Here is a 12,865-nt window from a genome sequence, read left to right on the forward strand (position 1 = left end):
GGCGGGGGCACAGGTCACTGTGGCTTCGCCCTCTGCCTGGCGCGACGTCCTGGCTTTGACTTTTGCGAATGCACGCGGAGCTGTGGGTGTGTGGGGACATCGCCAGGCGACAGGAGGGGAGGGGCTGGCGCCGGAGGCCGAGGAGAAGCAACGGGTCCTTATGATGCAGCTTTTATTTCAAAAAGTAAGAAACCCGGCCTGCCCATTTCCTGCGTCAGCCGGCCAGACGGCGCTGTCCTCCCGTCCGTCCGTCCTCGCTGCTGGGCCGCGTCGGGCCCTGTGGTTTCCTGGGTCCAGAAGCCCTGGCCCACGCCTCGGCCGAGCACTCACTGCCTCTGAAAGTGGGCGAAGAAGGTCCGGATCTCCTTGGGGCCGATGGTGACGACGGGGCCTTGCTGGGCGCTGGGCCGGGAGCTGCCTGGCAGGGGCAGAGGTGGTCAGCCCGGCCCTCCCCCTCGGAGCCCCTGTTCCCGGGACCCCCAGCACCACAGCGTGTGTGGCTGCCCCTCCTGCCAGGACCCACGGCCGCGGCCTGGCATTCCTGCCTTCCCGGGCCCTGGGCCTGCAGAGGAGCTGGTGCTGGTCACGCGGCCTCAGGACCTGAGGGGCTTCTCACTGAGGCCATTGGGGGCCTGCCCTTTAGGTCACTGCCTCCCCAAAGTCACGCCCTGGGGTTTGGGCTCATACTGCTCATCCACCCTCCCCTCCTGCACCCACCCATGCATGATCCACCCGTTCACCCCCCCACACACTGACTGAACGGCCCCCCCTCCCGCCCCCGCCACGGTGCTGCGCAGTGGACAGAGAGGAGGTCCTGGGACCGAGACTCGCGGCACGGAGAGCAGAGGCTCTGCCCCTGCCTGGCCCGGAGCAGGACAGGCCGGAAGGCAGGGCCAGGCGCGTTCCGGCGGAGGGAACAGCGGAGGGAACAGCGTCGGCCAGGCCAGGGCGGCAGGAAGCAGCCCGTGGTTGGCGGGGGCCACAGTGGTGTGTGCGGAGCGAGGCACAGCCTGGCACACTCAGACCCTGGGGCACGCCGGCGAGCGTGGGTCTCACCCAGGGCACGGACAGCGGCGTGGCCTGCACACACGCACACGCACTCGCACCCGCACACACCTGTGTGGAGCCCTGGCAGGCAGGCACTGACCCAAAGCCTCTCCTAACTACCCGCTCGGGTAGATTCAGGGCGGCTGCGGAATCAGAGGGGGTGAGCGGCCGCTCAAGGTCACACAGCCTGAAGGGCCGCGCGGGCAGCACCCAAACCCGGGCTCCCAAACCTGCGTGGCGTGTCCTCCACCTCCAGCGCTGCAGCGAGTTCACACTCCAGGTCCCCGTGAGCGAGCGCTCCTCCACGGCCACCAGCGTGCCCAGCCCCCGCAGCACGGACTGCAGGGAAAGCGGCGCGGGGAGGGGTGAGCCGCCCGGGCTCCAGGGCTGAGCCGAGGACACACAGCTGCAGGGGGGGGCACCCGGGCCCAACACGCCTCCCTCATTCCATTCCCGCAGCAAAGCTACCGGCGGGAGCCCACTTCACAGGTGAGGAAACTGAGGCCAGGAGGCCTGCTTCCCGCTGCCCAGCGGATGGGCGTGCCCAGGAGGTGGCTGCGCTCAGAGCTGCCCCTCCCACACGGAGCCCCCTCCTGCCCAGCGGGGCTCAGGCGGCGCCAGGCCCGGCCCGGGAGGAGGCCCGTCAGTTACCCACCCCCTTTGCCACGTAGCTCAACCCAGCCACCCACGCAGGGAGGGAGGCAGGGGCCCGACTGGCCGTCGGGAGACAGGGACAGTGGCTGGCCGTGGGCGGAGGTTCTGGGCCAGCTGCCCATGCTGATGGACGGGACGCGCACGGGCGACCGGGCCCCGGGTGCTGCAACCCTGCTTCGGTCTTTACGCCTGCTGGTGAGGCCCGACCGGCTGTGACCACGGGCGACAGCAGGAAGGACAGGAGCTGGCGTGCTGAGGACGGCCCGGAGGACAGAGTGACCGAGGACAGCACGGCCCAGCCGCGTCCGCCGGTGAGACGCGCCCGGCCTGCTCCAGGCGCCCTGGCAGCCGCGCACCGTCCTCCCTGAGACCCGCTTGGGCCACCGACCAGCACCACCACGCGGAGAAGCAGCGCGGCGTCCGCCCGGCCACCTGCCCCCCAAGGGCCTCGGCACGCCACCTGGGCGGGGGCAGCACAGGGCGACCGACGCCCAAGTGCCCCCTTCATCTTCCCTGCGCCCCGACCACACTCAGACCTGCTCTCGGCCTCCGAGGGGCCCGTGGACGGGGGCAGGTGAGGGAGGAGACTGGTGAGGCTGGGAAAGGGGGCGTCGGGAGGCACACCGGGGAGAGGGGAGGCGTCTCGAACTACCTTCCGGGAGAAGGGTCCGGCCGGGCACCGGCTGGGGCGGGGCGGGGCGGGCCCACCAGAGCCCACACGGTCCGTGGTGAGCGCACCCTGACACGCCTCTAGCCGAGTGGTTTCCGAGTCGGGATTGTGACCTGGGAATGTGACTCCCTGGCCCAGCGCCCCCAAGAGGCTGGACAGGGTGGTCTGGCAGAGGGACATGGGGGGTGTGTTTCACCTTCAGGTTCACGGTCACCGGCCGAGACAGGACCCGGTGCTCCCCGACCTCGTACAGGTGGTGGAGCCGCAGCAGGACGCGGCGGAGGTCGGCCTTGGCCTTCCTCGGAAAGCCTGAGGGACGGGAGGAAGGCGGCCGTGAGGGCCCGACTGGTGCCCGCACTTCACACACTCACTCCCTTTCCACCCTCACGCCCCTGGGAGGCTGCGGCACGGCCTCCACCGGCTCAGAGAGGGGCAGCCCCCGCCCGAGGCCACACAGCGCTGCTGAGCAGGGAGCTGCCCGCCCTCCGTCCTCCCCTGTGGCTGTGGCCTCGCGACCCTGTCCTCAGATCTCCTGTCTCTGGAGCATTCTCGCCTTCTCTGCCTGTGGCCACGGAACCCTGAGGCCCGTGCAAAGCCAGCAGAGGTGACCTGTCACTCGAGACAGGAGCGTTTCCTGTCACCGGGACTAAGGCGGCACGTGGTGCACCTGGCCTCCGTCTCAGGTCCCTGGTCCCACAGCGAGAGGGGTTTGCTGCTGCTGACCGGCAAGACAGACAGCGGTGGGGGCAGAGCCGGGGGGCAGGGGGTGGGGTGGGGGGAGGGGGACGTGCTGTGGGCACAGGGCCAACTGGGCCCTTGGTTACGGCGGCAGAAGGTTTATAAAATTCCTTCTCCGTGGTCCTGGCGTGGAGGTTCAGGACGGGCCTCGAGCCGAGCGAGGCTTCGGGCCCCGATGAGGTGGGGGGGGGGGGGGTGAGGAGGACGGTGAGGATGACAGCCTACTTCATGGGGGTCGGGGGACGCCCGCCCTCCCGGTGCTCCCCGGCCTCTCCAGGGAGGGGTTTCTCATCGGGGCTGCGGGGCTCCCCGGCCCAGCCCCTTCCTCCTCCTCCTGGGGAGCCAGCCGCCCACAGGAGTCTCGTTCGCAGTCGGCTGGGCCACGCGCCCGCCCGTGGGAAGGGTGTGCTGCGGGGGGCGGGGGCGGGGGGGGTGAGAGGCCGCCCGCCCAGTGTCTCCTGTGATGGGGGGTTGAGGAGCTGGGGTTCAGTGTTAGGGTGCCTCTAGGATGCAGGCATGAGCCAAGGTCGCCCACATGCACTTTTTCAGGGACAAGGATGCTATTTGGCCTGTCGCCGCTTCCTCATTCCACAGGCTCGTACTTTGGGGGGGGACTGTGGGGACCCGAGGGTGGCTGAGGCGCAGCCAGCCTGCCTTTGAGCCGCTCGAGTGCAAAGGGCAGAGGAGGGGCAGCTGGAGCCTTGGCAGCAGGACCAGTCGCTTCCTGGTCGGTCTCGCCTCCACCGTGAAGCCCTCCCTGATGCCCAGCCCCGGGCTTCGGTCTGATCACTGTCATCGCTGCCTGGTGGCTTGACTGCTTCCCCCTCTAGACCGAGAGCTCAGCGAGCAGAGACCTTGCCGCACCGGTCACTGCGCACCCCCGGCCCCGGCCCGGAGACGTTGGCTTCACGAATGAATGGAAGCTCCGGGCAGGCGGGCTGCCAGGGCTCCGAGGGGGAGGGAGTCGGGTGCTCGCGGCCCCAGGAGGAGTCCCTGGGGGAATCAGGCCCGGAGCGCAGCCCTAGGTCCGGCAGGATGTGGACAATGGTCTGGAGATGAGGTGGGCTTAGAGGGGTCCAGGGAGAGTCATTTGGGCAGGTCCTGGGCTGGGGTCCAGGCCCCCCGTCCCTGAGCCCTCGATGCTTCTCTGTGGGCCTCAGTCTCCCCATTGGACAGGTGAAGGGACCAGGTGACCTCCTGAGCCATGACAACTCTGAGGAGGCCCCTCGCCAGGCGGTGCGGTGGGGGCCGGGTCGGCAGGGGAGGGAGGAGTGGCCGGCCCAGGGCCCGCTCACTTTTCTGGAGGTTCTGCAGGTGCTTGGTGTGGTCTGAGCTGTAGTTCCAGCCGGGGATGCTCAGGATCTGCAGGTGAAGACTCGGGGGCAGCGTCACAGCCTCCTGCTGACGGGCGACGGGCCTCTTGGAGTCAGCCTCTGCCAAGCCCACGGACACAGCGAGGGGACGGGTTTGGGGCCAAACTGCTCCTCCTGCATTCGGAGCTCTCCACACCGCCCAGCCCACCTCCCGGCCTCCCCACGGGCAGCCTACACGGCTGGTCCAGAGTCCACCCAGGCTCCCACCCCAGGTCCTTCCCCCACAATGCCCCTCCTCCCTCAGGGCCAGCAGCTCAGATGACGAATCTAAGAGCTGGACGGACCCTGAATCTCCGGTCCATCCACGGCAAGTACAGGTGGGGGACCACGGCCCCGAGGGGCACTGTTTGTTGCAGGTCAGGTGAGGCGCTCACGAAGAGCCCTGTTTTCTATTCACGCCCGGGAAGCCAGCTCCTCCCTCGTCTGGTCACCCGGGGTCTCTGCTCTGAAGACACCTCAGCCCCTCATCTTTCTGGAAAATGCTCCTTTCAACTCTGGGCTGCAGCTGGAGTGCCATCTCCCCGCTGTACTCCCGGCCACAGTGATTGGTCCAGGCTGGGGTCATGTGATCCCATAGGGCCAATCAGAATCTTTCCCTGGGACTTTTGCGTTTGAGACCCGTGGGGAGATGGCAGAGGCGGGAGAAACAGCCTCGTGCAGGTTCCAGCCTCGGGTCCGCGTTACACCCTGCCCGTCCCTCGATGTCTCTCACTTGCAACCAACAGAGACCGGAGTGAGGCCAGATGGAGGGAGCAGAGCGCAGCCTCGGCGCTTTCTCAGACACGGCTCTGCCCCTCCGGGGGAAAGGCCTTTCCCAGGAAGAACACGGGCGGCCAGCGTGGGGCCTGGCGGGGCAGGCAGCCGCTCCGGGCAGTCCTGGGAGAGATGGCTCCCGAGAAGCCCAGCTGCCCGGCCGCCCGCCTGCCCGGGCCGCTGCCCAGCTCTGCCTCCCGCCCTGGGCTACCCAGCCTCTGCCCAGCCAGCTGTTCCCTCAGCGCTTTTCCTGTCAAACACGAGAACCCTGAGACAGCCCCCAGAGCTGGCCCATGGGCTCGTCTCCGCTTGTGGGTGACACTACCTAACCCCCAGGTCACCGGCCCTCTCGTCAGCCCCGCCCACTGTCCGCCCTGAATCTCAAAGGACATCCCACGAGGAATCCCTCCCGAGAGGACTCGGCCTCACGGCGCACACAGCCCAGGCCCCGAGGACACCCACTCTCCCAGGTTCTCGCCGGCCCGACGGGCTCCTTCTCGGCACCCCCTTACCAGTCAGCCTTCCCAGCACCACCACGGGTCTGTGCTGCAGGGCCAGCCCACTCCGCGGGCGCAGGCGCGTGGTCATGGACGGCGGTCCCAGCAGGAGCCAGAACACCGGGCGGATAATCGAGGGTTCTTTCAGGGAGACGTTGAAGTACTGGGTCAACTCCAAGTTGTTCCACAGCCGCCGGTGAAGCAGGACCTGCAGGGGAGAGCTGGGTGGCAGGCCCCTGGCACCGGGGATGCCGTGGGGGGCAGCGCGGGGCCCCGCCTACCTCCACCTCTCCGTCCCCCTGGCTGGAGACGCCGTGCGCCTGCTCAGAGAGCAGCACCAGCCGGCTCCTGCTGTCCTCGATGTAGGCCGACTGCACCATGGGGTAGTAATTCTGTGGACACAGACATGGCCAGGAGGGCCGTCGGGCAAAGGGCAAGGCAGGCCACCTGGTCAGCGATCGCCCTCTGCCCACCCAGCCGAGCCCCAGCTCAGGCGCAGCGGCAGCTCGAGGTGCCATCGGGGAGGGACTCACATCCGGCTCCCCTGCCACCTGACCTGTGAGCTGGGGACCTGAGCCCACTCGAGCCTCAGTTTCCCCTTCTGTAGACGGGGCGCGAAGACCCACTCTGGACAAGTGCTGCAGGGAGGAGGTGACACAGGCCGGTCAGGGCCCTGGGCCGATGCGTGCTGGCGTAAGGCCCGTGAGCTGAGCAGCAGCCACACAGCCGTGCCCCTGGCTCCCGAGGGGGAGAACCTCCCGGGGTGACAGGCTGGACTGTGGGGGGCCTGGCCGCAGAGGGTGAGGACCAGCGAACAGAGATGCCAGGGAACACACTCAAGGCAGGCAGTGCGGGGCGGGGCGGGGATCCCGTGGGAGGAGGAATAACCAAGGCGCATTGCGGGCACACGAGGTTCCCCTAGGGACCCTCACAGCCCCGGGGCGAGGAGAGGGCACGGGCACCGGGAAGCTAAGTCACTTGCCCAAGGCCACCCCGCCTGGAGCTGAAGGGCGTGGGCGCTGGACCCCACGTCTGACTTGAGGCCCCGCTGCTGCATGTTCCGGCTCAGAGCACGAACACGCCAGCCCTCGACACGCGTCATCCCGCGAACCCTCAGACGGCTCTCTGAGCAGCGAGCCCTCATCTTACGGAGGTGGAAGCGGGGGCCCCTCGGGGACTGTCCTCAGCCGGGGCAGCCCGAGTTCAGAGGCCAGGCTGACCCCGCGGGGGCTCCACCCCACCGGCAGCCCGTGGGGCCCCTCCGGAGGCCGCCGCGCCCAGGCCTCGCCGGCCTACCCGGGAGATGGCGTGGACCAGGTAGTCCCGGGGGAGCCTCCGCTGCATCTGGAAGGCGTTGCTGTCCGAGTGCAGGACCCGCAGGCTGTGCAGGTCGGTGCTGGTCCTCAGGATGGCCTCGCGGTTCACCTCCAGGGGGCCCACGCGCAGCTCCTGCTCGATGCGGCCGCAGAGCAGCTCCCGGGCGGGCGGCACGTGCGCCAGGCGGGAGTAGATGGCGTAGGTGTGCTCTTTGGCGTCCAACGTCCTGGAAGACAAGGGCCGAATCGGTAAGCAACCTCCGGGCCCTCTGGATGCCCTCCCCCTCCCCCTCCTCTCCTGCCCGCTCTTTCTTTTTTCTTTCTTTTTTCTAATATATTTTCTTGATTTCAGAGAGGAAGGGAGAGGGAGAGAGGTAGAAATATCAATGATGGGAGAGAATCATTGATCGGCTGCCTCCTGCACGCTCCCTACTGGGGATCGAGCCCCCAACCCGGGCATGTGCCCTTGACCGGAATCAAACCTGGGACCCTTCAGTCCGCAGGCCTACGCTCTACCCACTGAGCCACACCGGCCAGGGCTGCCCTTTCTTGCTTCTCTCCCCCTTCCTCCCGCAGGCAGGCGGGCAGGGTGCCTTGTCAGGGACAGGACAGGAGGCGCCGGTTCCCTGAGGGTGCAGGGCCCGGCCAGGACCGATGGCTTCTGGCAGGGAAAACACGAGAACTCCCCCTGTGCTAAGTCACTGGCGCCGCGGGTCCCTGTCCCGGCCCCGCTCAGACACCGCCAAGGTGACACAGCACACGCAGACGCAGCCGGAACGCGTGGCCCGGAGCCCTTCATTCCTGCACCAGACTGCCATCCCATACGGGTGCCCACGTGCACCCGGAGGCCGGCGCACCTGTAGAAGTACTGCCGGATCTCCGTCAGGAGGCGCCCGCGCTCGATCTGCACTCTCACCGCCTCCCACGCCGGGTCCGCGGGCCCTTTAGGCAGAAACACGTAGTTGTCAGAGACGGGGCCGTCATTCGAGTCGCCATTGACGGTGTACTCCAGGAACTCCTGGGTCACGCTGACCGTCCGGTTGTTCCATCTACAAAAGCAGCCCAAGAAAGTCGGTCACTGCGTGCCCAGCACCTCCCGGCATCACCGCACCAGCTGGAGCCAGGTGGCCGCCCTCTCTGCCGCTCCAGCTGCCCAGCAGGCGCGAAGGGAGGATGAGTCGCCTCTGCACCCACTCTGGGGTGGCTTAGGGCGTCTGCACCCACTCTGGGGTGGCTTAGGGCCTCTGCACCCACTCTGGGGTGGCTTAGGGCCTCTGCACCCACTCTGGGGTGGCTTAGGGCCTCTGCACCCACTCTGGGGTGGCTTAGGGCCTCTGCACCCACTCTGGGGTGGCTTAGGGCCTCTGCACCCACTCTGGGGTGGCTTAGGGCCTCTGCACCCACTCTGGGGTGGCTTAGAGCCTCTGCACCCACTCTGGGGTGGCTTAGGGCGTCTGCACCCACTCTGGGGTGGCTTAGGGCGTCTGCACCCACTCTGGGGTGGCTTAGGGCCTCTGCACCCACTCTGGCATGGCTTAGGGCCTCTGCACCCACTCTGGGGTGGCTTAGAGCCTCTGCACCCACTCTGGGGTGGCTTAGGGCCTCTGCACCCACTCTGGCGTGGCTTAGGGCCTCTGCACCCACTCTGGGGTGGCTTAGAGCCTCTGCACCCACTCTGGGGTGGCTTAGGGCCTCTGCACCCACTCTGGGGTGGCTTAGGGCCTCTGCACCCACTCTGGGGTGGCTTAGGGCCTCTGCACCCACTCTGGGGTGGCTTAGGGCGTCTGCACCCACTCTGGGGTGGCTTAGGGCGTCTGCACCCACTCTGGGGTGGCTTAGGGCCTCTGCACCCACTCTGGGGTGGCTTAGGGCGTCTGCACCCACTCTGGGGTGGCTTAGGGCCTCTGCACCCACTCTGGGGTGGCTTAGGGCCTCTGCACCCACTCTGGGGTGGCTTAGGGCGTCTGCACCCACTCTGGGGTGGCTTAGGGCCTCTGCACCCACTCTGGCGTGGCTTAGGGCCTCTGCACCCACTCTGGGGTGGCTTAGAGCCTCTGCACCCACTCTGGGGTGGCTTAGAGCCTCTGCACCCACTCTGGGGTGGCTTAGGGCGTCTGCACCCACTCTGGGGTGGCTTAGGGCGTCTGCACCCACTCTGGGGTGGCTTAGGGCGTCTGCACCCACTCTGGGGTGGCTTAGGGCGTCTGCACCCACTCTGGGGTGGCTTAGGGCGTCTGCACCCACTCTGGGGTGGCTTAGGGCCTCTGCACCCACTCTGGGGTGGCTTAGGGCCTCTGCACCCACTCTGGGGTGGCTTAGGGCCTCTGCACCCACTCTGGGGTGGCTTAGGGCCTCTGCACCCACTCTGGGGTGGCTTAGGGCCTCTGCACCCACTCTGGGGTGGCTTAGAGCCTCTGCACCCACTCTGGGGTGGCTTAGGGCGTCTGCACCCACTCTGGGGTGGCTTAGGGCGTCTGCACCCACTCTGGGGTGGCTTAGGGCCTCTGCACCCACTCTGGCATGGCTTAGGGCCTCTGCACCCACTCTGGGGTGGCTTAGAGCCTCTGCACCCACTCTGGGGTGGCTTAGGGCCTCTGCACCCACTCTGGCGTGGCTTAGGGCCTCTGCACCCACTCTGGGGTGGCTTAGAGCCTCTGCACCCACTCTGGGGTGGCTTAGGGCCTCTGCACCCACTCTGGGGTGGCTTAGGGCCTCTGCACCCACTCTGGGGTGGCTTAGGGCCTCTGCACCCACTCTGGGGTGGCTTAGGGCGTCTGCACCCACTCTGGGGTGGCTTAGGGCGTCTGCACCCACTCTGGGGTGGCTTAGGGCCTCTGCACCCACTCTGGGGTGGCTTAGGGCGTCTGCACCCACTCTGGGGTGGCTTAGGGCCTCTGCACCCACTCTGGGGTGGCTTAGGGCCTCTGCACCCACTCTGGGGTGGCTTAGGGCGTCTGCACCCACTCTGGGGTGGCTTAGGGCCTCTGCACCCACTCTGGCGTGGCTTAGGGCCTCTGCACCCACTCTGGGGTGGCTTAGAGCCTCTGCACCCACTCTGGGGTGGCTTAGGGCCTCTGCACCCACTCTGGGGTGGCTTAGGGCGTCTGCACCCACTCTGGGGTGGCTTAGGGCGTCTGCACCCACTCTGGGGTGGCTTAGGGCGTCTGCACCCACTCTGGGGTGGCTTAGGGCCTCTGCACCCACTCTGGCATGGCTTAGGGCCTCTGCACCCACTCTGGGGTGGCTTAGAGCCTCTGCACCCACTCTGGGGTGGCTTAGAGCCTCTGCACCCACTCTGGGGTGGCTTAGGGCCTCTGCACCCACTCTGGGGTGGCTTAGAGCCTCTGCACCCACTCTGGGGTGGCTTAGGGCGTCTGCACCCACTCTGGGGTGGCTTAGGGCCTCTGCACCCACTCTGGCATGGCTTAGGGCCTCTGCACCCACTCTGGGGTGGCTTAGGGCGTCTGCACCCACTCTGGGGTGGCTTAGGGCGTCTGCACCCACTCTGGGGTGGCTTAGGGCCTCTGCACCCACTCTGGCATGGCTTAGGGCCTCTGCACCCACTCTGGGGTGGCTTAGAGCCTCTGCACCCACTCTGGGGTGGCTTAGAGCCTCTGCACCCACTCTGGGGTGGCTTAGGGCCTCTGCACCCACTCTGGGGTGGCTTAGGGCGTCTGCACCCACTCTGGGGTGGCTTAGGGCGTCTGCACCCACTCTGGGGTGGCTTAGGGCCTCTGCACCCACTCTGGGGTGGCTTAGGGCGTCTGCACCCACTCTGGGGTGGCTTAGAGCCTCTGCACCCACTCTGGGGTGGCTTAGGGCCTCTGCACCCACTCTGGGGTGGCTTAGGGCGTCTGCACCCACTCTGGGGTGGCTTAGGGCGTCTGCACCCACTCTGGGGTGGCTTAGGGCGTCTGCACCCACTCTGGCATGGCTTAGGGCCTCTGCACCCACTCTGGGGTGGCTTAGAGCCTCTGCACCCACTCTGGGGTGGCTTAGAGCCTCTGCACCCACTCTGGGGTGGCTTAGGGCCTCTGCACCCACTCTGGGGTGGCTTAGGGCGTCTGCACCCACTCTGGGGTGGCTTAGGGCGTCTGCACCCACTCTGGGGTGGCTTAGGGCGTCTGCACCCACTCTGTGGTGGCTTAGGGCGTCTGCACCCACTCTGGGGTGGCTTAGGGCGTCTGCACCCACTCTGGGGTGGCTTAGGGCCTCTGCACCCACTCTGGGGTGGCTTAGGGCGTCTGCACCCACTCTGGGGTGGCTTAGGGCGTCTGCACCCACTCTGGGGTGGCTTAGGGCGTCTGCACCCACTCTGGGGTGGCTTAGGGCGTCTGCACCCACTCTGGGGTGGCTTAGGGCGTCTGCACCCACTCTGGGGTGGCTTAGGGCCTCTGCACCCACTCTGGGGTGGCTTAGGGCCTCTGCACCCACTCTGGGGTGGCTTAGGGCCTCTGCACCCACTCTGGGGTGGCTTAGGGCCTCTGCACCCACTCTGGGGTGGCTTAGGGCATCTGCACCCACTCTGGGGTGGCTTAGGGCCTCTGCACCCACTCTGGGGTGGCTTAGGGCGTCTGCACCCACTCTGGGGTGGCTTAGGGCGTCTGCACCCACTCTGGGGTGGCTTAGGGCCTCTGCACCCACTCTGGGGTGGCTTAGGGCCTCTGCACCCACTCTGGGGTGGCTTAGAGCCTCTGCACCCACTCTGGGGTGGCTTAGAGCCTCTGCACCCACTCTGGGGTGGCTTAGGGCCTCTGCACCCACTCTGGGGTGGCTTAGGGCCTCTGCACCCACTCTGGGGTGGCTTAGGGCGTCTGCACCCACTCTGGGGTGGCTTAGGGCCTCTGCACCCACTCTGGCGTGGCTTAGGGCCTCTGCACCCACTCTGGGGTGGCTTAGGGCGTCTGCACCCACTCTGGGGTGGCTTAGGGCCTCTGCACCCACTCTGGGGTGGCTTAGGGCCTCTGCACCCACTCTGGGGTGGCTTAGAGCCTCTGCACCCACTCTGGGGTGGCTTAGAGCCTCTGCACCCACTCTGGGGTGGCTTAGGGCCTCTGCACCCACTCTGGGGTGGCTTAGAGCCTCTGCACCCACTCTGGGGTGGCTTAGGGCGTCTGCACCCACTCTGGGGTGGCTTAGGGCGTCTGCACCCACTCTGGGGTGGCTTAGGGCCTCTGCACCCACTCTGGGCATGGCTTAGGGCCTCTGCACCCACTCTGGGGTGGCTTAGGGCGTCTGCACCCACTCTGGGGTGGCTTAGGGCCTCTGCACCCACTCTGGGGTGGCTTAGGGCCTCTGCACCCACTCTGGGGTGGCTTAGAGCCTCTGCACCCACTCTGGGGTGGCTTAGAGCCTCTGCACCCACTCTGGGGTGGCTTAGAGCCTCTGCACCCACTCTGGGGTGGCTTAGGGCCTCTGCACCCACTCTGGGGTGGCTTAGAGCCTCTGCACCCACTCTGGGGTGGCTTAGGGCGTCTGCACCCACTCTGGGGTGGCTTAGGGCCTCTGCACCCACTCTGGGCTGGCTTAGGGCCTCTGCACCCACTCTGGGGTGGCTTAGGGCGTCTGCACCCACTCTGGGGTGGCTTAGGGCGTCTGCACCCACTCTGGGGTGGCTTAGGGCCTCTGCACCCACTCTGGGGTGGCTTAGGGCCTCTGCACCCACTCTGGGGTGGCTTAGGGCCTCTGCACCCACTCTGGGGTGGCTTAGAGCCTCTGCACCCACTCTGGGGTGGCTTAGGGCCTCTGCACCCACTCTGGGGTGGCTTAGGGCCTCTGCACCCACTCTGGGGTGGCTTAGGGCCTCTGCACCCACTC

At 67.3% G+C, this 12,865-nt stretch overlaps 1 protein-coding gene across 1 annotated transcript in view; it reads right to left on the reverse strand.

Moving 5' to 3' along the window:
* Nucleotides 1-326: 326 nt before the first annotated feature.
* Nucleotides 327-12,865, reverse strand: part of MAN2B2 (mannosidase alpha class 2B member 2) — a 36,420-nt gene continuing 23,881 nt past the window's right edge. Inside the window, exons 12-20 of the mRNA XM_054722435.1 lie at nt 7,906-8,097; nt 7,029-7,275; nt 6,014-6,124; nt 5,740-5,940; nt 5,356-5,371; nt 4,405-4,518; nt 2,568-2,680; nt 1,278-1,386; nt 327-418 (exon numbers count right to left, since the gene is read on the reverse strand). Of these exons, the coding sequence (XP_054578410.1) occupies nt 327-418; nt 1,278-1,386; nt 2,568-2,680; nt 4,405-4,518; nt 5,356-5,371; nt 5,740-5,940; nt 6,014-6,124; nt 7,029-7,275; nt 7,906-8,097 (1,195 nt within the window). The remainder of the gene's footprint in view (nt 419-1,277; nt 1,387-2,567; nt 2,681-4,404; nt 4,519-5,355; nt 5,372-5,739; nt 5,941-6,013; nt 6,125-7,028; nt 7,276-7,905; nt 8,098-12,865) is intronic.

This window comes from Eptesicus fuscus, chromosome 2 (genome assembly GCF_027574615.1).
Source record: "Eptesicus fuscus isolate TK198812 chromosome 2, DD_ASM_mEF_20220401, whole genome shotgun sequence".
Lineage (NCBI taxonomy): Eukaryota > Metazoa > Chordata > Mammalia > Chiroptera > Vespertilionidae > Eptesicus > Eptesicus fuscus.